The sequence below is a fragment of the Balaenoptera musculus genome, chromosome 16, assembly GCF_009873245.2.
Source record: "Balaenoptera musculus isolate JJ_BM4_2016_0621 chromosome 16, mBalMus1.pri.v3, whole genome shotgun sequence".
Taxonomy (NCBI): Eukaryota; Metazoa; Chordata; class Mammalia; order Artiodactyla; family Balaenopteridae; genus Balaenoptera; species Balaenoptera musculus.
In genome coordinates, this window is record NC_045800.1 from 28,943,056 (window position 1) to 28,967,144 (window position 24,089).

The following is a 24,089-nucleotide window of genomic DNA, read 5'->3' on the forward strand; positions in this document are numbered from 1 at the left end:
AGCCCACACGCTGTGGAACCCACAAGCCACAACTAGAGAAGAGAAAACCCGCACGCCACAACTAGAGAGATGCCTGCGCACCACAACGAAGAGCCTGCGCATCCACACCAAAAGATCCCACATGCCTCAACAAGATCCCACGTGCCACAGCTAAGGACCTGACGCAGCCAAATAAATAAAATAAATAAATAAATCTTTTAAAAATAATAAATAAATAAAAGTGAGGGAAGGGGCACATTAAAAAAAGAGAAGGCTTTTGGTATACACATTCATTGGTATCCAAGTTTGTGCATGCTATTTATAGAGGCTCCACTAATTAGCCTCATGACCAAGGGCAAGCTCTTCGTATTATGATTCAGTTTACTCTCCTAATACGGAAGCATCAGTTCTATTACCAGAGCGGTGTTTGTGTAAATGAGATAATAAATATGAAAGTGACAGAAAAACTAGAAATGAACCTCACCATTTGGGACCTGCCCAAAGGAAAAGCATTTTTCATCACTAGAATCCAGTCTCCATATCTGTGGCCTCAGCTGAAAGAAACAGCTATTCTGATAACCTTCCTAACCTCCCCCAATTCTCTATAGATCTTTGTACATTGTCAGATGAACCTCATAGTTAAGCCATTTCTCTATCTGGGAGCAGAGGTAGAAGTAACCTGATGAACAACAGAGATCACTTCTGCCTTTCTAAGTCTGGGAACTTTTACATCCTACTTCCCAAGTCTAGGAATTTTTATGCTATACCATTTACTCTATATCCTTAGCATCCTTCCCAGGATCCAAAAAGTACATAATAAAAAGAGAAAATAAAATTAAAAAAAAATCCTCCCTTTAACACTTGGCTACAGATGAGTAAGAGACTCTACCATAATAGAATGGCAATTTTTATTTTACAAATGAAAAGGCAAAATACTGCTACTGAGTTGACCATGAAGTCACATCTGAGTTGAATTTTCATACTTTGCAGTTGAATTTTCCCACCTTGCAGTTGAATTTTCCCAGTTCATCAGTTAATTCCACTGGAAACAGACTAAGCCTTCATTTGTGGAAGAAGTGTAGGCCAGATTTAACCATGATGATGGAGATGGTCGACAAGATTAAGCAAAGGAAATGACCGTAATCTGTTTCAAGTTCTTTTTCTTCTTGGAAACATTCTCCATGGTAATGTAAGACTTAAAACAAAGACTGTGACTGTCCTGGCCAGAGAAGGTTAAAGCTGTGTCATAGAGAATTGTAGACTATTCTTCTACCTTTGTCCAGTGATATCCATATCTCTCAGAGAGGTCTGGCTAAACCAGAATATTCTTTGCAATAGCATTCAAAGTCCTTACTTGGGTCACATCTGTTACCTTTAGAGAATATTCTGATCTAGAAAGAGAGGCTCCCATAGCAACAGAGGAATTTCTGCAATAGAAGTAATAAAGGGACAGATAATTACATAAGTTGTTAAATGAGTCCTCCTACTGGCACTTCATTTTATAGGCAATTTCATGACTCAAGAACAAAGTTAGGTCAAGGACCCTGAACTACTATATTTCATAATTTTTATTAATTACTTGAAACATCTAGTATCTAAATCTATCAGATAGTGTACTTGATTTTATATCTGGAGTTGTAAATTCTAAGGCTCTTGCTTCTTTTACATTTCATTTTTTCCAACTTAGAAATAATCAACAATTAACTATTAAATTATAGGAGTCCTCTCAAGTATAATAAAAAAAACACATAATAGTTTAAATTCCTTAATGGTGATATAATTTCCAAATAACTGAAAATAGGGAATTCCCTGGCAGTCCAGTGGTTAGGACTCCATACTTTCACTGCCAAGGGTGCAGGTTCAATCCCTGGTTGGGGGAACTAAGACCCCACAAGCTGTGCGGCATGGCCCAAAACAATAAAATTTAAAGAAATTAAAAAATAAAAATAAAATAACTGAAAATAGAGAGCAAAGGTGAGGAAAGACTTAAGTATTAACAGTAGGAAAGATAAAAATGACTACGGCTCTTCCATCCTGATACCATAGTTATTAACTTTGCTAAAGGAAATCACAGGTGAATGGCCACACATACATATCTGATTCATTTGAAGCTTAGCTGCTGAATTAGAATTTATTATTAACTGGTCTAAGTTCAGCAATGCCGTAAGGCTTTGAAGGTTAGCCTGTGTTCAGAAGAGCCTGCTTATTTAAGGCAGGAAAAGAACCACTCTGCAGTTAAAACACTTCAAAAATGACTGTAATACTTACATACTAATCACAACATTCCATTCATTAATCATGCCATCAACTAAGATTTTCCTGTTTGGGGAAGTAAAGATTAATCGCATTCATTTTTGCAGGAGTCAAAGAATATATTTTTACCGAAACTTCATTCCTGAATCTCTAGCCAACCGAGCGGAACAGTGGAATTCTGTAGCACCTGAACCCTCAAGGATCCTTTGTAGATTTCTGTCTGTTACGCCACCCCCTGTTGGAAAGAATAAGTAATATATTAAATAGAATAGATTTTCATATAAGATTTAATGAATAATATGACTGCCAACTCTACCTGGAACCTCCATACTGAAATTTCTCATTGATTTGAGAATTATTCTCTCTTTACTCAGCTAGAATGAATTTAGAAAAAAATGATGAAAAGGCAAGACTACAGACTCTGAAGAACAAAAGATAAGGTCAAAGAAACTTTATGACAGAATTTTACAGGCCCACTGGTTTATATAACAATGCTATATACGTTACTGATTTTAATCTATAAAGATTACTCTATGGCAAGGAAAATCACTGAGTGCTCTAGCCCTGCTTCCCCTCAATTAAAGCAAAATCAAATTGAAATGAAAGGTAAGATAGACTTGAGGAAGACGTCACAAAAGCGAAGCCTCAGAAATGTATGTCAAGAGAAACCTCCAAGGTTCTTTCTCTGGCCCAGGATTTGATGAACACACAGATTTCACTGGAATGGGAATAATGCCAAGGTGTTATACAGCTTATTTGTTATATAATCAACTTTTTGTTTCATTTTACAGAAGAATTTGATTCTACTTTATTAAAACTGCACAATCAAGTATTTTATGACTCATTTGTTTTAATGACAATCTCTTAAAGGTCTGTATATAAAGATAATATTCTGAACTGATACCAGATTATAAATATAAATCAGCTTATTCATCTTTATATCATTCTCTCCTAATATATAGGATTGTATTCAACACATATTTTTAAATGACTGTTAAAATATGTACTTTTTATCTCAAGCTATTCAAGCTACTAAAATAACTTGACTTACACACTCTTTCAGACTCATTAACTTTTTTCTTGGTGGTACAGTAATATCACTGAGCCCTAAGAAGCAGAAAGAACACAGACGGAGAAGTCAGATTTAGAGTTGAATCCTGGCTTTACCACGTGGCCCTTCACAGCTATGTGATCTTAGATAAATTACTTGAATCCACTGAGCCTCAATTTTTTCACCAAAGAGGATAGTATTGCCTACTTCACAAACCTTGTAAGGATTAAAAGACAAATACATTATTTCCTTCTAATAAATAACAAAATATCTGGCCACTGAAATACATGTTGCTCAGTTATCAGAACATAAGTAATACATTTTCCAAACATAGACTAACAGGTAGGACTTGAAAGAACAGCTAGTTCAATATCCTCTCTTTATAAAGATAAGGAAACTGGAGCCTAAATTATATTGTAAGCTTCATTATGAAAGTCCCTAGAGGTGAGCTACTATGTTCTAGTTATCTTTATATTTCCCAATGATGGACACTCATTAGGCATTCAGGTTGACTTACCCAGGAATTTTTACTTGCTGGTAATTACTTACATGAAATTGTTATAATTTGTTTATACATCTATTTGGTGAGCTCCTCAAGTAGAAGGATTACTTCATATACATTTCTGTGTTTTTACACCTACCACAGAACCTGGCATATAATTAGCATTTTCTTGGTAAGGTTTGTTAAATAATCACAAATATTTTTGGATATAACATCTTTTCACCTAAGACTGTAAGCCTCTTGAGGAAGTAGTTTCTTGTGTAACTCTGTATCCCAAGTAGTGCCTTGCACATAGCACATAACTTAATAATTACATACAAAGCAAAGGCAATCTTACGTTAACAACTGTCTTTAAGTCTGGGTATTAGTTGTCAAGTATAAATATATTTAGTCTTAAATGGAAATGCATCAGACTCAATTAAGTTTCTTTAACATTCCCTGATTAATCTTCTAAGGGTCTCATCTTAACAAATAATATATGCTTTCTGTCTGCTCATGTTTCAGGAACTTGCTACAAGTCAAAGCTTTACTAAATTTCTGACACTATCTGTCTGTTGGCCTCTTTTTAAAATTGGCCTATATCTCACTATCACCATTTTGACCTCTGGTCAGTCTTGGCATCATTGGTATTAAGACAACCAGACATTGTATGCCTTCTGATGTGATGAAATATGAAGTATTCAGAATTATCCATGAAGTATTCCTACCAAAAATATTTAACCAGAATCTAAACAAGCAGTTTATAGGAAAATACAGAGGCTAGTCTAGGAAATACATGCTAAACAATATCAAAAGGAAACAATCTGATAAATCCAGAAATTAGGACATTTTACGGGGTAAGTAGTTCAAACTTTTTAAATGTCATTTTTTTAAAGCAGAAGAAGAAAAGGAAAACTTCTATATTAAAAGATATTAAGAAAGATAAAAACCAAGTGCAATACTTGTTCCTTGATTGGATCCTGGTTTGAACATATCAGCTATAAAAAACATTCTGGGTACAATTAGAGAAAGGAGAGTATTGGCTGAGTATTAAATGGTATTAGGGATTTAGTGTTTATTTTGATAGATGTGATAATGGTATTGCGGCTAGAGTAAAATGCCCTTATTTTTTTAGAGACGTATAACGAGAAAATGTCATAATGCCTTTAATTTAATTTTAAAATACCTCAGGATAAAAAAAAGATGAAACAAATGTGACAAAATGTTAAATCTAGAAATTGAGTACGTGAGTATTCATAATGCTGTTTTCTTTTTATACATTTGAGAAATTTAATAAGAAAAATTAAGATTGTCCTTTATATTCATCTCATTCTGGATCTAGGTCATCTTATCTAATTCTTTAAAAACTGTTGACTTCTAATGAGCCATTATGTACTTCATTGATCTCAGAGTTATCATTAGGAGTATGTGATCCAACTGTTCTGACTACAAGGAAGAATTTCGTGATCAAATATTTTCAGAAACTGCGTATTACATTATCCAGGGATATTACCTATGTTTGCTTATACCTTGTCAACAACTAGGACATTTGGCCCTAATGCAGCATAGCAGCATCAAGCTTGGTGTGCCTCACCAGAAATGAACATCTACATTCACAAAATTGTATACTATGGGAAAGCAAACATGGAGAAACCCCAATCCTTATTTGCTCTTCTCTGAGCGAAACCCTACTAGAGTGTTCCTCATATAAAGTTTTAAATTGCAGCACAGATCCCCCAGTCTTAAACATTTTAATCAAATTATATATTCTTTCCGAACACCATGTACTAATACTACCCCCCATACTGTCCTGCCTCTTTTGCTCTTCCTCACTATAGTGTTACACTAGTAAACGGATAGATAAATAAATACCTGGCATTACCACAATTCTGCCTTTTGCCTGAAAAAAGAAAAAAATAAACAATTTTAATATCCTTCTCTTACATGGGATAATAAGGCAGCAAAACAGAAACATAACTATATTAAATTTATTAAGTTACTACTAGTATCTAATTTTCAATAGCTCTTTCTGTTTCTTTGGGATCGTGGGTAAGTAAAATGTTCAGCATAGTAACTCCTTCTACCCAGAAAGGTTATTTTATTGTATTGCTTTAAAGACTTGTACTGTTACAAACACAAAGAATAGGAGAATAAAATATAAATACTAAATAATCGCACCACCTTAAGAAAACCCATTACTGGGGGCTTCCCTGGTGGCACAGTGGTTAAGAATCCGCCAGCCAATGAAGGGGACACGGGTTTGAGCCCTGGTCTGGGAGGATCCCACATGCCGTGGAGCAACTAAGGCCATGCACCACAACTACTGAGCCTGTGCTCTAGAGCCCACGAGCCACAGCTACCGAGCGCATGTGCCACAACTACTGAAGCCTGCGTGCCTAGAGCCCGTGCTCCACAACAAGAGAAGCCACCACAATGAAAAGCCCCCGCACCACAACGGAGTAGCTCCCACTCACTGCAACTAGAGAAAGCGTGCGTGCAGCAACGAAGACCCAACACAGCCAAAAGTAATAAATAAAATAAATCTTTTTTTTTTTTTTTTTTTTAATAAATCTTTTAAAAAAAAAAAAAAAAAAGAAAAGCCACTACTGAAAAATAACACTAATTCTGAGTTCTTGGCATGCGATGGAATGGAAGTAGTTGAATTTAAGTAAGATTTCAGCAGAAAAGAAAGAGTATAGCATAATCGTAAATTGCTAGAAAAAAAATCTGTTCAAATCATGTATCCTCAACTAAATTCCCTAGCTTATTATACCAATTAAACAAAACCACAGGTCCATTTTATTGGATATTAAGTAATAAAACTGAACTAGATGAATTGATTTAATTTCTGATAATAGGTATTGAAATTTCCCTATTTTTATTCTAATTTTCATCCCATTTCCTAAATAAATTTTGGTGATATACCCAGTATCACTGAAAGTCAAAAGGAAATCACCTTTTTACAAATGCATACTCAGTGGAAACTCTAGTGGCAGGTAGGTAATAATGACAGAATAAAAATAACATATAATGTTATAACAAGCTCACTAACTTGCAGAATAATACCCTGATCAAATTGCTCTATCATGAAAGTGTTTATCAAATGTCACTTTACTCACTCCTCCATCCATCCAACAAGTATTTATTAAGCGCTTACCGTGTACCAGACACTGTTGTAGGTATGGAGAGTACTGTGACTGACGGGGTCCAAAATATGCCACTGTGGCATAAAAATTATTTTGAGCTAAAGGCTGAAATTCCTTATCTGCCTAAAAGCAGAGCCTCCCAAAAGAACTGAAAAAGAACTCAACTGTCATAAATCCCCTCACTGGAAGCAGCTCATCAGCACCACACCCAGACAGACAATATCATAAAACTATCCTATCTCCCATCTATTCTTCTAAAGATACAATAATCTTTCCAAAAAGTCATTTGTTTTCCCATAAGGGCCCTTTCTCCTTCCACTTCTAAGTCCCTAAGTGCTCTCTTCCCCCTCCTTCACCTATTAGAAGATGGTATATAAGCCCCAAATTCTAAGCGCCTCTTTCAGTCACATTTCTCTGTGAACTCACATACATACATACACACGTGATTACAATCTTGTTTTCTTGCAAATCTATCTTTTGTCAGTTTAATTTGCAGGACCTCCAATACTGAACCTAGGAGGGTTCACTTTTTTTTTTAAAAAGAGGGTAAAGAAAAAGTTTTTCCTCCCTGACATCATGAGCAAGAGAAAGTTCCTATTCTCATGGGGCTTTCATGTTCAACAAAAACAGACAACAGATAGGTTTATTTATAAAATATAAATATTTAAACATACAATGAAAAAAAAATAAAGCAAGGAAATGAAATAGAGAGTAAAAGGGAGAGGGGGCTATTTCATAAAATTTAATAATTGTTAGAGAAATAAGTGAAACAAGGCTGTTTAGTATCCTCAAACAGACTACAGCAAAATACCCACAAAACTAAATATTTACTATCTAGAACGCTGAAATGAGTTCAGGAGCAAAAAAATTCATATTTACTATAACTGTTTCTTCCAACTGAAAGCTTTCTAAAACATGGACAAATCTTTAAAGAGATGAATTCTATCACTTTTTTTTTTGGCCTTCCATAAAAGATTATTTAGAACTATATGCTTACCTAAGGCTATCAAAGTGATTTACCAATACAGAGCAGTTACTAAGTGTCAGACCTTGTGCTGAAGTAATCCACAACTATTCTAGGAGGTAGGCACTATTATTATTCTAACTTGTAGGTAAGGAAACTGAAGTTTAGGATGGTTAGGTAAACTGCCCAAGGTCACTGTTAGTAAGTGGCAAAACCAGGATTTAAACATAGACCTTTCTAATCCCAAATCCTATGCTTTAACCAGTATATTATACTACTAAGTAACTGCTTCAAGAAGTAAAGTTAGCATGATCTCACTTCTATGTGGGATCTGAAAAAGTAAAATACAGAGAAGCAGAGAATAGAATGGTGGTTACCAGGGGTGAGGAGGTGAAGGAAATGGGGAGATGTTGGTAAAAGGATACAAAGTTGCTATGTAGGATGAGTACGTCTATAGATCAAATGTACAGCATGATGACTATAGTCAATAAAACTGTACTGAATACTAAAAATTTGCTAAGAGAGTAGATTTCAGGTACTTTCACCACACACACACGCCACACAAGTTAACTATATGAACAGATGAATATGATCTTGACTGTAACATTTCATTCTGCATATGTATATCAAAACATCATGTTGGGGCTTCCCTGGTGGCGCAGTGGTTGAGAATTTGCCTGCCAATGCAGGGGGCACGGGTTCGAGCCCTGGTCTGGGAGGATCCCACATGCCATGGAGCAACTAGGCCCGTGAGCCACAACTACTGAGCCTGCACATCTGGACCTTGTGCTCCGCAACAAGAGAGGCCGCGATAGTGAGAGGCCCGCGCACCGCAATGAAGAGTGGCCCCCACTTGCTGCAACTGGAGAAAGCCCTTGCACAGAAACGAAGACCCAACACAGCCAAAAATAAATAAATAAATAATAAAAATAAAGGAATTCCTTTAAAAAAAAAAATCATGTTGTGCACCTGTTATATATACATATAATTTTTACTTAAAAAAAGTAAAGTTAGTGTATAAGCATATTTAACCCAGCTCTTCCTGCCAACCTGCCAGTGATTAAACTACAAATCTCTCTCTCTCTCTCTCTCACACACACACACACACACACAATTATTTTGAAATGCAATATATGACTACAACAATTATTCTCTACTCCATACTGAGTAACCATTTTAAAATGGAAACCTGACTCATCAATCCTTCTATTTCAAAACGCTTCAGGCTTCCCCAGTGCACCAAGGATAAAATACAAACTCTTAAATAGTTTTCAAGGCTCTGGACAGTATTCTTCTCTTCACATTCAACATTATAGTCATTCTTCAATATCTTAATAAATTACGCTCACTTTTGTTTCTAGGCCTTTGCATATACTGTTTTGTCTACATGGAGCATCCCCCCGACTCTCCCTCTCCCTAGTCCCTTTTACATTGATGGCTCCTAATCATCCTTCAAATGAGTAAGACATTGCAGTGTGGATTTCTTTTCTTCTGGGAAGCTAACTACTGTTAATCCCAACTGTTAACCTCAAATCTGGGGTTAATTCCTCTCCAATGTGCTCCCATAGCACTTTTTTTTTAATATAGTACTCTATTAAAAGTGCCTGTTGTGCACTAGTTTGTAAGGGCAGTGACTACAGACACGTGCGCATGCGCAGGCACCCCTTGGTCACCACCATAGTGCAAATGCCCTACACCTTAATATATACTTAATAAATATTTATAAAACCAGTAAGTTCCAGTCTAGAAAAGTTTATCTGATCCTCAGGTGAAATTTCTGAAAATTATTTTCATGGTTATAGAAAAGTAAACATAAGCAGATGTCTACAGAAAAACACTAAATAATATTATTAATAATAGCAGTAATAATAATTACAGACACTAACATGTATTAAAATCTAATACATATCAAGCACTCTGCTAAGGCTCTTACCAAGAGCCTTTCTTATCTCTTATATTATCTCTTATCTCTACCAATCCTACCTGATCTCTACCAATCCTCAGAGCAACCCTATATAGGAAATATTAAACTTATCTCAGTTTCACACAAGGAAACAGAGGCTTAAACGCTAGTAATCTACTCAACATTATACAGCAAGTGTCAAACCTGTCTCAAATCCAGAATATTCTCATCTCAAAGTCCATACTCACTAACTTAGAATGCCTCTGGACTGGTGTCAGAAAAACACAGACTGTTCTACAAATGATGTGAACTCACAAGAGGAAATCATATAAGAGAAAAATGTATTTCCTCCTATCTTGGTAGCTGGGGAGAAATGAGAGAAGGATACAGTTTTAGTTTTTTTTTGGCCGTGCCATCTGGCATGCAGGATCTTGGTTCCCCCACCAGGGATCGAACCCGTGCCCCCTGCAGTGGAAGCACAGAGTCTTAATCACTGGACCACAAGGGAAGTCCCAGTTTTAGTTTTAGAATTCACCTCAAAATGATAATTTTCTCAAATTTTATGTGGGAACCCCTGAGTATACATAGGTTGACAGTAAGAAGATATGGCTTAAACTATGCAACGCTGATGGCAGAAGAAAGGTAAAATTTGCTGTGGTTATCCAATTAGATCAGTTATTTAGGCATTGTCTATAATTTGATCTTAAGAGCCTTGGCTACTAAAAATGCTCATGTGAAAGAAATAAAAATTATAAAATATGTTATTTCCTGCTTGCTATGGAGTAACCACAAAGTCAGTAATATGTAGTTTCACAACCTCGTTGAACAGCAGAATATCAGAAGTAACCACAACAGAGTCTTAGGAAGAAAGGAAGGAAATTGTGTGTACCTGATCTATGAGTCGCTTTATTAGGGGTAGTCCTTCTAGTGCGGAACTGTCACATCCACTGGTTAATACTCTTTCAAATCCCAAAGTTAAGAGGGTCTCTAGAGCTGCCATTGGATCATGAACCATGTCAAAGGCTGAAATAAATAAAACTGACTTGAATTTTGAACAGATATCTCTAATACAGTGCTTTCCAAAATGTAGTATACACACAGTGGTATGCTGGACCTAGCTTGTCCTGGCTTGCAAGAGTGTCAGTTGTTAAATATTCAGGAATTTTGCAAGCATGATTGTCAATCCATTGGCAGCTGAAATTAGTCAAGGTGAAAGTACATAAACCACAGAAATCAACAAATGCTACAAGTCAGGGCTCTTTTTTCCTGAGAACCAGTTTACCAGCATACCACAGTCAGCATGCCACCAATGGTATGCAGGATCATTTTAGATGGTATGCATTTGAACAGATGCATTTACTTACATGCAGATTAGAAGTGAAAAGTTTCCATTTTTCATTAGTTATAAAGTTTCTCTTTAAAATAAATTTACTTAAGATTTTAAGAAAATTATTAAATACATTTACACAAGTAGCCCTTGGATATGGTAGAATTGTAAACGTAACAGGCAAGTGACTCAAATTTGGGAAAGTCTGCTCTAAGGGTTCAAACAAACTGGACAAACAGAATGAAAACATTACATTCATCAGTTCTAGAAAAAGCCTTGGTTCACATTCTCATTATTGACTAATATTTTATTCTAATCCATTTATCCCATGTACTCAAGACTCATAGTATAAGGATAGCTGTTTACAACAGACTATATGAGGTTTCAGTTCCATCCTACTTTCTAAGAGACTTCTCTCCTCCTCATTGAGGAAACTGGCACTAGGAACCCCAAAGAAAACTACTTCTGCTTTGGTTCTCAGCACTGCTACATGATACGCAAGTGCTAATCTATGGTGCATTAGGTGGTAGACCCCTTCCTTTCACCCTTTAGTGTATGTAGGCAGCTAAATGTAACACAGAGGGTTTTCCTTTTTTGGTGGCAGTACCTTCTCAGTGATTACACTGTCATAATATTAAATACATGAGTGAAAAAAAAGTGGAATCCAGGACAATATAATAATATAAAAACGGAAATATTTTTGCTAAATTTATTGAAGGAAAAGACAAAAACTTTGAAATGATTTTCTTAGTTTAAGAACAGAAAAATATATTCTATATGGTGGGTTTATTTTGAATTATTTAGCATATCAAATTTTAAACTATATATTTTTCAGATAAACATTTACTAATTTAAATTACCTCATATTTTAAAACTTTTCTTTTTTTTTGGCTAGCTTCAAAGTTCCTGACTTTTAAGCGATCTAACATCTTTTAGTTATTGCTAGTTTATGAGAAGCATTGCTAAACAGCAAGTCAAGAAAGTTTTCTGGTGCTACTCATTTCATAAAGAAACAAGGATTACAAATGCTTTATACCTGATTTCTATAAATGGATGTAAATCCTAGTGTCCACTCTCATCCTAATCTTTGGATGCTTACTCAAAAGGACAAAAAAAATTCAATAATTTCTCATGCATATCATCAAATAAAAAAAAAAATTGAAGACTTCTTTCTTTTCATGTGCAATGGCAGTGCCTCTGAAGGCAAAATTCACACTTGTTCCTCCATTTTACCAATGCTAGGCAAAAATGTATGGAAACTGTAACTGCCTGATTTAGAGATAAGAAGTATTTTCATATAAAATTATCAGATACTTTTTAGAAATCATTCTGATGCAGACAAGCTATCAATAATGTACAATAATTTTGTGCACTATAGTGAACATCTGTTCATTGATTATCCAGCACCTATTTCTTCTCTCCTCTTCCTAATAGTACCCAATTCTTCTTCAGATACCCACCCCCTCTCTGCCCATGAATCTTATATTCATCTGGGAAAGCTGACCTCACTCCTAGCTCCAGAAAGATCTTATCTGGCTTAAGCCAAGCAGCACATTTCCTTTCATTGGCCATAGTGATTTATCCTTTTTGAGACTGCACATGACCTGAGGCAAACTAATAAAAATGAATCTCAGGATTCTTGCTTGGAAAGCTGTGACAAGCACACGCACTTGTAGGCAATGCTTACTCTCTCCCTCTATTATATGCCACCACCACCACCTTCTGCTTTTAACAACTTTTCATAACTAAGGCTTCACATTTTCTAGAAACTGTGCATCTCTAAATTTACAACTGTTAGTCCCACGATCAGTATAAAAAAACCAGTTGGTAACACTGTAACGACACTATACAATTGTCTTCCAGAAAAAAGGTTGTGGCATTTGGTGAAATGAGAAAACTGACACCGTTCAACAGAACTTCTAAAATGGAAATGACTCACCTCGGTGGAAAGTGACTGGCAGAGGACGGCAAATAGCTATATAAAGAAAATCACATTAAAACATGAATGAAGAGATCATCCCTGATTACTATTTACAGAATTCTCCATGTTAGAATGAACTTTTTAATACTTTCTTCTCTTAAGTGAAGACACTGAACTAAAATAATAAAAAAATGGCAACCTTCCAAATCCGAAAGTCCTATGTTTCCATTAATCTCTGATTTTCATTTAAAAAAAAAATAGTCATCCACTCCTTAGAGGCACCAAATAAAAACTATATGATCTGGCAACTATAAGGGTAGCATTACATCTATTACTTACCCTTCTGAAAATCTTCAAGAAATACTCTGGCCTAGTAATATAGGTAGTTTGCTTCTGTCCTCTCTGCATCTCCCCATCCTCACCAAATGTAATAGCTTTTCAACTTTTTGGTGCTGTGATTAAAGGAATCAAGGTAAATTTCCCTTAAACCCTATAGGAACAGTAGTAGAACCCAATCTATAGTAACTGAGAGAGTCAGGAGGGCTATGTCACACATAGTCTCTACCCAAAACACCTAAATAGCTAGTGTTTAAAATAGGTTAGTATAAGTGCCTGCAGGTGTGAATGAAAAGTCAGTTTTGTGATTGCGTTTTTCTATATTGGGAGCATTCAATGCAATCATCGTTAGAGGCTTTTTAGTCTCAGATACAAATTCTTACCCACAAGGGACATGCACAGTTCTTTGTCAATGTGTCCATCTTCAGTCAGTGCCCCAAATACCAAACCATCAGCACCATAAAGCTTGGCAAGACGAATGTCAGCCTTCATCACCTCAACTTCACGGTCTGAATATAAAAAATCACCTCCACGTGGTCGAATCATCACAAAAACTGGTATCTGGACATATTGCTTCACTACTTGAAGGACACCTATAAGAATAGAGCAGACTAATTAAAATTCAAATGTGAGCTAAAAGCTCAAGGAAGTCAATAAAATATTACTGTACTGGTCTTTTACATTTTCTCTGGTGTATCACTTCTACAAGAAATGGAAGAGTTGATGGAATAAACCATAGAAAGATGGATCTAAAGGAAAAAGGAGACACTGAGAAGAAAAATGTACATATAGTAGAAGTTACATAATAAGAAAATCAAGCGTAAATAAAAAAGCCATTTAGAAAATAGAAGGAAGTTACCGCATTTTAAAAGCACTTGTCAGTTGACTCAACTAAATTCTTTTACTGGAATGTGACATTTGAAAGTGTAATAACTACCAGGCTCTATGTTCTGCCAGTGTATTCCCTAAGATCCGGTTTCTCCTTCATAATGATTACAGCTCTATTTAAAACCTACTATAGAGATGGTTACATAGTTCTAAAGTTTATGATTCCTTAATGGACAAAGATATTTAGCACAGCCTTTTTTTTTAATAAGAGATATGCAAAAGGGAGCAAAGTTATACTTATTTGTGGTTTTATGAGGAGATCTATGAATAAAAGTACCCAAATTTGACACAATTCGTGGCTAGTTCAGAAACACTCAATGGTATAAGATCTGTGGCAAGCACCATTAGTGTTTACCCAATGTGAATTTACGTCTTTTTCCTTGCTACAAGAACCCCAATTCTGCATGGGATAGCAATGTGCCCATCACCAAGTAATGAATCATACATGACTGCTGTTGCAAAAAACAGACTGCACTCAAATAACAGGTATGTTCTAGGTATTTCACAGAGTGGCCAGGGAACGCCCTCCTTTATTTTAGAGAGAAGAGTCCAAAAGGCCATTGCATATATAAACCTTTTATACTAAATAACGCTATCATCCATCTCAGAGTAAAATATAGGAGTCAAAATTTCATATAGGGACTTGGGCTTTAGAACGAGACAGAGTAACAGGAATTGGATTTACCCTTCCACCCATAAAACCAAAAAACAGACAAAACACATGAAACAATGGTTTGCAACAAAGGATAATGTTGCCTGAGAGATGGGAAACAAATGAGGTGAGCTCTCTGAATGACCCAGATTACTACCTTGAGAGTTTTCCAGGCCACAGCATAGGGAGGGGGAACCCAGGCGGAGGCCAGAGAATTCTCTGAGTTGAAGAGACAAAGCTGAGAGTCCAGGAAGACCAAGTGGCTAGAGTTCACAGCAGAGAACAGCAGGGAGGAGAGAAAGAGAACCCTGGAGATCTGCACAGAACCACACCCCGCCTTCCTGCTAATATTCAGCTGAGTACCAATCGGCGTATGCACACAAGGAAACTACACAAAGCCAGAGAAAGACCCACTGAAAAGAATTAGAAGAAATACTGCCTGTCATTCACACCAGGCCAGGAATAATGCCTGTTCCCACAAGCCACACAGGAAAATTTCAAGATTCATGGGGCACTGGGTAGAGTACACAGAAGAAGGTCTTGCCTCAGTAGTGGGGAATAACACTATTCCAGACCCACTTAACAAATTTTTAAAAACCAATCCAAAATGAACAAACTGTTTCCAATACCTAACTGCTCAAGGATATTTATAGGAATACAAAAATATCCAGTACGCAGCAAAGTAAAATTCATAATGTCTTGCATACAATGAAAAATTATCAGGCAGGAAAACAAGATGCATCATTAGGCGAAAATCAACCAAACAAAACCACCTAGAACTGATACAGATGTTAGAATTAGCAGCCAAGTCATTAAAATAGCTATTGTAACTTTATTCTATATGTTCAAAAAAGCTAAAAAGTGACATGAGAGATATAACAACAATCTCAAGTATCTAGGGATGAAAACTACAGTGTGTGAGATGAAAAATACACTAGGTGGGATTAACAGCAATTAGACATTGCAGAGAAAAGATCAGTAAACTTGAAAACAAAGGAACAGGATCTATAGAAAATGAAACAGAGAAAAAGGTTTTTTTAAGAGTAGTTCATCAGTGAGCTGTGGAACAACTTTAAGCAGCCTTAAGTAAGTTAGCTGAAGTCTTTGAAGGAGGGAGTGGAGGACATTAAATGCAGAAAAATTTCCAAATGTGATGAAAAGTATAAATGCACATGTCCAAGAAACATGAAAAAAACTACACTCAGGTACATCATAATCAAATTGTTCAAAACCAAGAATAAAGAACAAAATCTTAAAAGTAACCAAGAGAAAGACAAATTACACAGAAAAGAACAAAGGTTTGGATGACAGCAGATTTCCTGTCAGAAACAATACAAGCAAGAAGACAGTGGAGAAGCATCTTTAAAGTCCTGGCAGAATAAAACTGTCAACCTAGAATTCTACACCCAGCAAAAATATCTTTCAAAAAATGGGGAAAGGTGTTTTCAGATATACAAAAGCTGAAAGAATTCATCACCAGCACATTGTACTACAAAAAATGTTAGAAGAATTACTTCAGGCAGAAGGAAAATGAAACCAAATGGAAATATATCTACACAAAGGAAGAGCATCAGAAATGGTTAATTACACATGGGTAAATATGATGTCTCCTTATTATTTCAGTCTCTTTAAAAGATAACTGGCTCTTTAAACAAAAATAATAACAATGTAGTGTGGAGTTTTTAACATATGTAAAAGAAAAATGTATGACAACAGCACAAAGACTAAGAGGGGTGAAATGAAGACAAAAGTCAGTATACCAAGGATGCCAGAATGGAAAGATAAAAAAAACCACGGTCCTTGACATTACTGCAGAGCATATAAACCAATATTAACAGTAACTTAATCTCAACTTTATGATATATAAGGGAAAAAAAATCTATCTGATCACATCTGTGCTAGACAAGTTTATTTGCAACCATAAACATTTCTAACTGATACAATATCCATGGCATAGTTAACATGTTAGTAACTTCAGTAAAAGATCCCAATGAAACAGATTATCAATTGCCTCCAGGCTCCATAAACTCCTATGAGAAAATCCGAAAAATGGACACTTACCCATGCTGGGTGTGGTTCCTCCTTCCACTAAGCCAGAACATAATTCAATGCGATCAGCACCTGTAATAAGAAAAGCATTGCTAAGCACAATAATTTTTTTAATTAAAAAATTAAGAAAAATTTTGAAAAGCATTGCTCAAAAGTTATTGTCCAAAATAAACTCTTATTAAACAGCAAGCTTAACATTTTTTTCTAAATATAGAACAGAGTCTTAGAAACTGAGAGAAATCAAATTATAAAACTAGAGTAAAACTCTATTTTTAAACCCAACTATATTCTGCAACCCACATTATGTTACTGCTAGTCAAATTTAAGAGTTAATTCAAGTTAAGCTAGGTCTCTTAAAATTTTGTATTATAGGGTTGCTTCTCTATGTACAAGGAAGTGATTTAGAATAAAGAAGTTTCTGGATTGACCACAGTGGAACACTGACTCTTCATTGATTAAAAAAATAGCAATCTCGGGACTTCCCTTGTGGCGCAGTGGTTGGGAATCCTCCTGCCAGTGCAGGGGACTGAGCCCTGGTCTGGGAAGATCCCACATGCCACGGAGCAACTAAGCCTGTGCACCACAACTACTGAGCCTGTGCTCTAGAGCTCACGAGCCACAACTACCAAGCCCACGTGCCACAATACCGAAGGCCGCGTGCCTAGAGCCCGTGCTCCGCAACAAGAGAAGCCACCACAATGAGAAGCCTGCGCACCGCAACGAAGAGTAGCCCCTGCTCGCTGCAACTAGGGAAAAGCCCATGTGCAGCCATGAAGACCCAATGCAGCCAAAAATAAATAAATAAATAAATAAATTTTTAAAAATAAATAAAATAAATAAAATAAAAATAAAAGATGAAAATCACAGTTTCTTTAACAAACTATAAGGAAAGAAAAGAAAGAATTAAAGAAAGAAAAAAGGGAAACATAGATTGAAACAGACATATCAAAAAAATGGTATGTTTATATCTTGATTCAAAGAACTGTAAAACAAAACTGTGTGAGCCAATTGGGGAAAGCTGAAAACTAACTGGGTATTTTTGATGATATTAATAAATATTATTTTTAAAAGATGTTACTGATATTTTGGTTATTATTATTATTTTTAAAGGTTATTATTATTTTTTAAACCTTTTAGAGATACTGAAATATTTGCGGATGAAATGACATAATGTCTGGGATTTACTTCAAAGTAATTTGGGGATGGGAGAGGGAAGGTAGGAATATAGATCAGAGGTCAGCAAATGACGGTCTGCAGGCCAAAGGCTCACAAGCTTCTTTTTGTTATGGCATTCAAGTTTAACATGTTTTCGTGTATTTTTTAAATTTTATTTATTTATTTATGGTCGTGTTGGGTCTTCGTTGTTGCACACGGGCTTTCTCTAGTTGTGTCGAGCAGGGGTTACACTTCATTGCAGTGCATGGGCTTCTCATTGTGGTGGCTTCTCTTTTTGTGGAGCACGGGCTCTAGGCGCGTGGGCTTCATGAAGTAGCTGTGGCATGTGGCCTCAGTAGTCATGGCTTGTGGGCTCTAGAGCGCAGGCTCAGTAGTTGTGGCTCACGGGCTCAGTTGCTCGCTGGCATGTGGCATCTTCCTGGACCAGGGCTCGAACCCATGTCCCCTGCATTGGCAGGTGGATTCTTAACCACTGTGCCACCAGGGAAGTCCTGTTTTCGTGTATTTTTAAAAAACATACATTTCATACAACTGACCCATATCATACAATTCACCCTTTTACAGTGTACAATTCAATGGTTTTTAGTATGCTCACAGAATTTTGCAACCATTGTCACCAATTTTAGAACGTTTTCATCACCCCAAAAAGAAACCTTACACCCTTCAGCAGTCACTTTCCCCTCTCCCCATGCTCCTCAGTCCTCGGCAACCACCAATCTACTTTCAGCCTATAAAAAAATTGCCTATTCTGGATATTTCATATAAGTCGAATCATACAATATGTGGTATTTTTTTTACTGCTTTCTTCCACTTAGAATAATATTTCAAGATTCATCTACGTTGTAGCTTGATCAGTACTTCATCCTTTTTTTATTGCCAAATTGAGAATGGTTTTTACATTTTCAAAGGATTTTTTAAAAAAACAAAGAAGAATATATGACAGAGACCAAATGTGGCCAGCAAAGTCAGAAATATATTCTGTCTTGCTCTTAACAAAAACGTTTGCTCACCCCCAATATAAATGAAAGATTGGCCATGTACTGAAAATGATTAAAGCTGATGGGTACATGGTGATTCATTATACTATTCTCTCTACTTTCGTATATGTCTGAAATTTTCCATAATAAAGTTTAAAAAATTTTCTGATCCTGAGATGATGGGAATTCCTGTGCTTCCTGTTAAAGCAAGTTCAGGGTGCAAAAGAAACCATGAGGTAAAATATATGATGTTCAAAAAAAAAAAAAGATAATGATAAAAGTCCTCACAATGAAAAAAGCATCAAATCTCTAAAATCAATGGCCTGAAAAAAATTAAATCTTTGCTAAGTTCAATTTTAAAAAAGTTGGTTAGGGCTTCCCTGGTGGCACAGTGGTTAAAGATCTGCCTGCAAATGCAGGTTAGATCCCTGGTCTGGGAAGATCCCACATGCCGCGGAGCAACTAAGTCCATGCGCCACAACTACTGAAGCCCACACACCTAGAGCCCGTGCTCCATAACGAGAAGCCACCGCAATGAGAAGCCCGCGGACCACAACGAAGAGTAGCCCCTGCTCTCTGCAACTAGAGAAAGCCCGCATGCAGCAACGAAGACCCAATGCAGCCAAAAATAAAAATTAAAAAAAAAGAAGTTGGGTTAGTAAGCACTATTATGGACACCTGACTCAAAATATAACCTACTGGGGAAGTAAGACTAGACGATCAGTAGGTTTTCTAGTTGGTTGGTTGTTTTCAAAAGGATTACTGGGGGCTTCCCTGGTGGCACAGTGGTTGGGAATCCACCTGCCAATGCAGGGGACACGGGTTCGAGCCCTTGTCCAGGAAGATCCCACATGCCGTGGAGCAACTAAGCCCGTGCGCCACAACTGCTGAGCCTGCACTCTAGAGCCCGCGAGCCACAACTACTGACCCTGTGTGCCACAACTACTGAAGCCCGCGTGCCTAGAGCCTGTGCTCCGCAACAAGAGAAGCCACCCCAATGAGAAGCCCGCGCACCACAATGAAGAGTAGCCCCCGCTTGCCGCAACTAGAGAAAGGCCGTGCACAGCAACAAAGACTCAGTGCAGCCAAAAAAATAAATAAATAAATAAATTTTAAAAATCTCCAATTAAAAAAAAAAAGGATTACTGGGATCCTTAGAGATCACAAAGGTTCCTAAGGTCAGTTCCCAGGATTCATTTTCAGACTTTTAAAAGGACTGTCAATTGCCATCATTTTCTAATTTCTCTTACCTCCTCTTTCTGCATTTACAGCTGACTCCACTGAATCAACACACACTTCCATAAGAAACCCATTTGCTGCTCCTAAAATATACAGAGAACAATGAAATTTCATGATGATACTATCCATCCAGACCAAGCAACCACAAATATTTTACATTTTGCTGCCAAAATCCAAATGTCTAATAATAGGTAAGTATGTAAGTACACTAGGGCTCGTGAATGCAATAAAATACCACATTGTTAAATTGATGTCTCTGGACTGCAAAATAAAAACACAGACATATGTATAAGAAATATTGAGAAATGCCCATCGACAGACTAATGGATAAAGATGTGGTACGTATATACAAGGGAATATTATTCAGCCATAAAAAGGAACGAAATTGGGTCATTTGTAGAGATGTGGATGGACCTAGAGACTGTCATACAGAGTGAAGTAAGTCAGAAAGAGAAAAACAAATATCATATATTAATCATATATGTGGAACCTAGAAAAATGGTACAGATGAACTGGTTTGCAAGGCAGAAATAGAGACACAGATGTAGAGAACGTATGGACACCAAGGGGGGAAGTGGCAGGGGGGTGGGGTGGTGCTGTGATGAATTGGGCGATTGGGATTGACACGTATACACTAATATGTATAAAACAGATAACTAATAAAAACCTGCTGTATAAAAAAATAAATTAAATTTAAAAACAAAGAAATTATACTGAGAAAAATATACACTGAATGTCAAGTTAATCTTCCTAAAACACAGACCTCATCATCACATTCCAGGTCAAGATTCTTTCGATGCTTCTCAACACCTGCAGAATATGTTTAAACTTCTTCATAAGGTATGTATGTTTAAGAGCAGGGATGGATCTCAAATCCTGACCAGACAACTGATTTGTGTGATTCTAGACAAATTACTTAGTCTAAGTTTTCTATAAAACAGAGTAGGTTTTAGTACCTACCTCAGAGTAGTGAGGATAAAATGAGATAATTCATTTAAAGTGTATAGTACCCACTAAGTGTACAAAAAGTACTAGTTGTCATTAATTAACTATACATTATTTCCTCTATATGCCTCAAGTTCCCCCTGATCCCCATCCCTGCTCTTGGTTATGCCATCTCCTCAATCCACAGTGCTTCCAGCTCTATCTTTGAATGCTAAAATCTTCCAAGGTTCATGTCAATCACATTTTCCATGATATTCCTCTCTCTCAAAGTAGGAAATTGTATCTCCCTTTTGAACTCATGTAACTCTTCATAAACTATATGTTCCTCTTTAAAACACTAACTCTATCTCTTTAAAACATTATTTTCTCATATTATTTTTTTTGTAGATAGGTGTCTGATCACTCTTACTTGACCTAAACTTCCTAAGTCTTTATGTGAGAAATCTTTATTATTACCCACAGTAAGAACACTGTCTACCACAGTACACAATAGACACACGAAGATTTACTAAAGGCTGAATATTTATAAATTCATAAAAATTCATGTATTTACACTAAAGAGTGTGATGAAAAGAGTTTTGAATTTTTTCTGTAAGTTAAGCACATACTTTTAAAAAAAATTAAAACTACTGAATGCATACTTAATGCCTAAAAGAATGTTCACCACATACTGGTAATTGTTACTACTAGGTGGTGAGATTTAAAATTACTTTTACTTTCTTCTTTTTACTTTTCTATATTGCTTGATTTTTTTCTACCCGATGTTGCTTTTATAGTTTTTTTTAAATCAATTTTCAATTTGAAAAACAAAAATCTATCATCCACTAACTGTAACTGCCTCATTTATTTAAGAGAAGACTATCAGAAAGAGCTAAGTGACACTCTGTGCTCTTAACCAACAGCACTGCATTAACTCCATGGGTTTCCTAATCGCCACCCACACCAGCTGTCAGATCAATCTAACTGAACAGTGCTGCAGGGGTACCATTTGCCTCACACAAGAAAACACCTTGGTGGGAATTCCCTGGTGGTCCAGTGGTTAGGACTCGACGTTTTCACTGCCAGGGCCCGGGTTCAATACCTGGTAGGGGAACTAAGATCCCGAAATCTCGTGGCTCAACCTTGGCCAGGAGAGGAGGGGATGCACACTTACAGAACAAACTTACAGTTACCAGGGGAGAAGGGTGGGGGGGAGGGACAGACTGGAAGTTTGGGATTGACATGTACACACTGCTATATTTAAAATCGATAACCAACAAGGACCTACTGTATAGCACAGGGAACTCTGCTCAATACTCTGTAATAACATAAATGGGAAAAGAATTTGAAAAAGAATAGGTACATGAAAACGTATAGCTGAATCACTTTGCTGTACACCTGAAACTAACACAACATTGTTAATCTACTATACTCCAATATAAAATAAAAATTAAAAAAAAAAAAGAGTAAGGCAATTGTCCTAAAAAAGGAAGTTGTTTGTAGGGATCAAAGAAGAGGACATTTGTTTGGAGCAGCAGTTCTCAAAGTGGGGTAGTCCATTTAACTCTGGACTAGGGCACTCTAACACACTTTCAGAGTCCGTACAGTGAAAATTATTTTCATAGTAATACTGAGACTTTGCCTTTTTCACTCTCATTCTCTCACAAGCAGAATGGAGTTTTGGGGAGGCTACTTGACCTGTCAGATTGAATGCAGAAGCAGGTATGAGAATTCCATTTAGCCAGATGTTAAAGAGATCTGCAAAAATACAAAACATTGGCACTATTCTCACTATTTTTTGTTTGCTCAGGAAAATGGTGATTTTTTTCATAAAAAATGTTGTGTTAACATGTAATGGGTTTATTATGGTTTTTTCTAGTTAATAAATATTTTTAAAATTCCTGCTTTAATTTCTAACGTGGACAATATCGATAGATTTAACCTATATAAATAAAAGGTCTTTGAGGGTCTGAATAATTTTAAGAGGGCCAAGGGGTCTTGAGATTAAAAAGTTTGAGAACTGCTAGTTTGGAGGAACCAAGAGGTTACGGAGGACGGACCTGCCAAATTCCCTAACACCTGCCATGCCAGCGCACCCTGCCCCGTTAGGAAGAACTCCGGGCTTGGGGCAGCTAAGCTCTGCCACTTGGGAGGGGTGTGGCTTTAGGGACAATCCTCGACCCCGCCGCAGAAGCTACAGGTTATTAAGCGGTCCCCACAGGTTTGGCACTGAGCTCAGCGCTCGACACTGAACCATCACAGCGGTGCCGTGAGGGGGATACTGGTATCCTCAGTGAAAAGGGAAAAGCGAGGAGGAGAGAGTTAGTTAACCAACTTGAATACGATCGCACGACGAGACGTGGTGGCGCCGGGATTCGAAACCCACATATCTGGCCTCCAGAGCCGGGCCACTCTCGCCACCAGCCCCCGGGTTTCCACACGTTTAAAGCCGGAATGACAGAGTATACCGCACGGGGCGGGGGAGGGGGGTGCTGTGAGGAGCAGGGGAAAGTACTTCCAGGGAAATCGCGATTAATCCACTGGCCAGAACCCGCGCCGGGCCCGGCCCTCAACCGGGAGCGAAGTCGGCCGACCCGCCCCCTCCCCGCCCCCTTCCGCACCCGCCCTTTCCGGACGGTTATCCGCGCTCGCTTCCGCCCGGACGAGGCTCCCTGCCTCTTCATGCTCCACGCGTTCCTCCCACGTGCGTCTTCGGTTTTCCACTCAAGAGTCCGGGTTCCAGCGCGCGCAAGTAGACAGGAGCGGTCCTCACGGCACTGCGCGCACCCCAGCGCGTCCCCGATTTCCACGCCCCAGCAGCCC

At 37.3% G+C, this 24,089-nt stretch overlaps 1 protein-coding gene across 5 annotated transcripts in view; it reads right to left on the reverse strand.

Moving 5' to 3' along the window:
• Window positions 1-868: 868 nt before the first annotated feature.
• CUTC (cutC copper transporter) overlaps window positions 869-24,089 on the reverse strand; it is a 29,672-nt gene continuing 6,451 nt past the window's right edge. The window contains exons 1-9 of one of the 5 annotated variants that reach the window (XM_036827765.1): window positions 23,888-24,084; window positions 20,354-20,425; window positions 16,963-17,022; window positions 13,745-13,954; window positions 13,044-13,079; window positions 10,667-10,800; window positions 5,637-5,664; window positions 2,362-2,467; window positions 869-1,406 (exon numbers count right to left, since the gene is read on the reverse strand). In XM_036827765.1, the coding sequence (XP_036683660.1) occupies window positions 1,292-1,406; window positions 2,362-2,467; window positions 5,637-5,664; window positions 10,667-10,800; window positions 13,044-13,079; window positions 13,745-13,954; window positions 16,963-17,022; window positions 20,354-20,405 (741 nt within the window). In that variant the 5' untranslated portion in view covers window positions 20,406-20,425; window positions 23,888-24,084 and the 3' untranslated portion in view covers window positions 869-1,291. Of the gene's footprint in view, window positions 1,407-2,361; window positions 2,468-5,636; window positions 5,665-10,666; window positions 10,801-13,043; window positions 13,080-13,744; window positions 13,955-16,962; window positions 17,023-20,353; window positions 20,426-23,887; window positions 24,085-24,089 lie in introns of those variants that run through there. The other 4 variants (XM_036827763.1, XM_036827768.1, XM_036827766.1 and 1 more) reach the window with 4 other exon arrangements.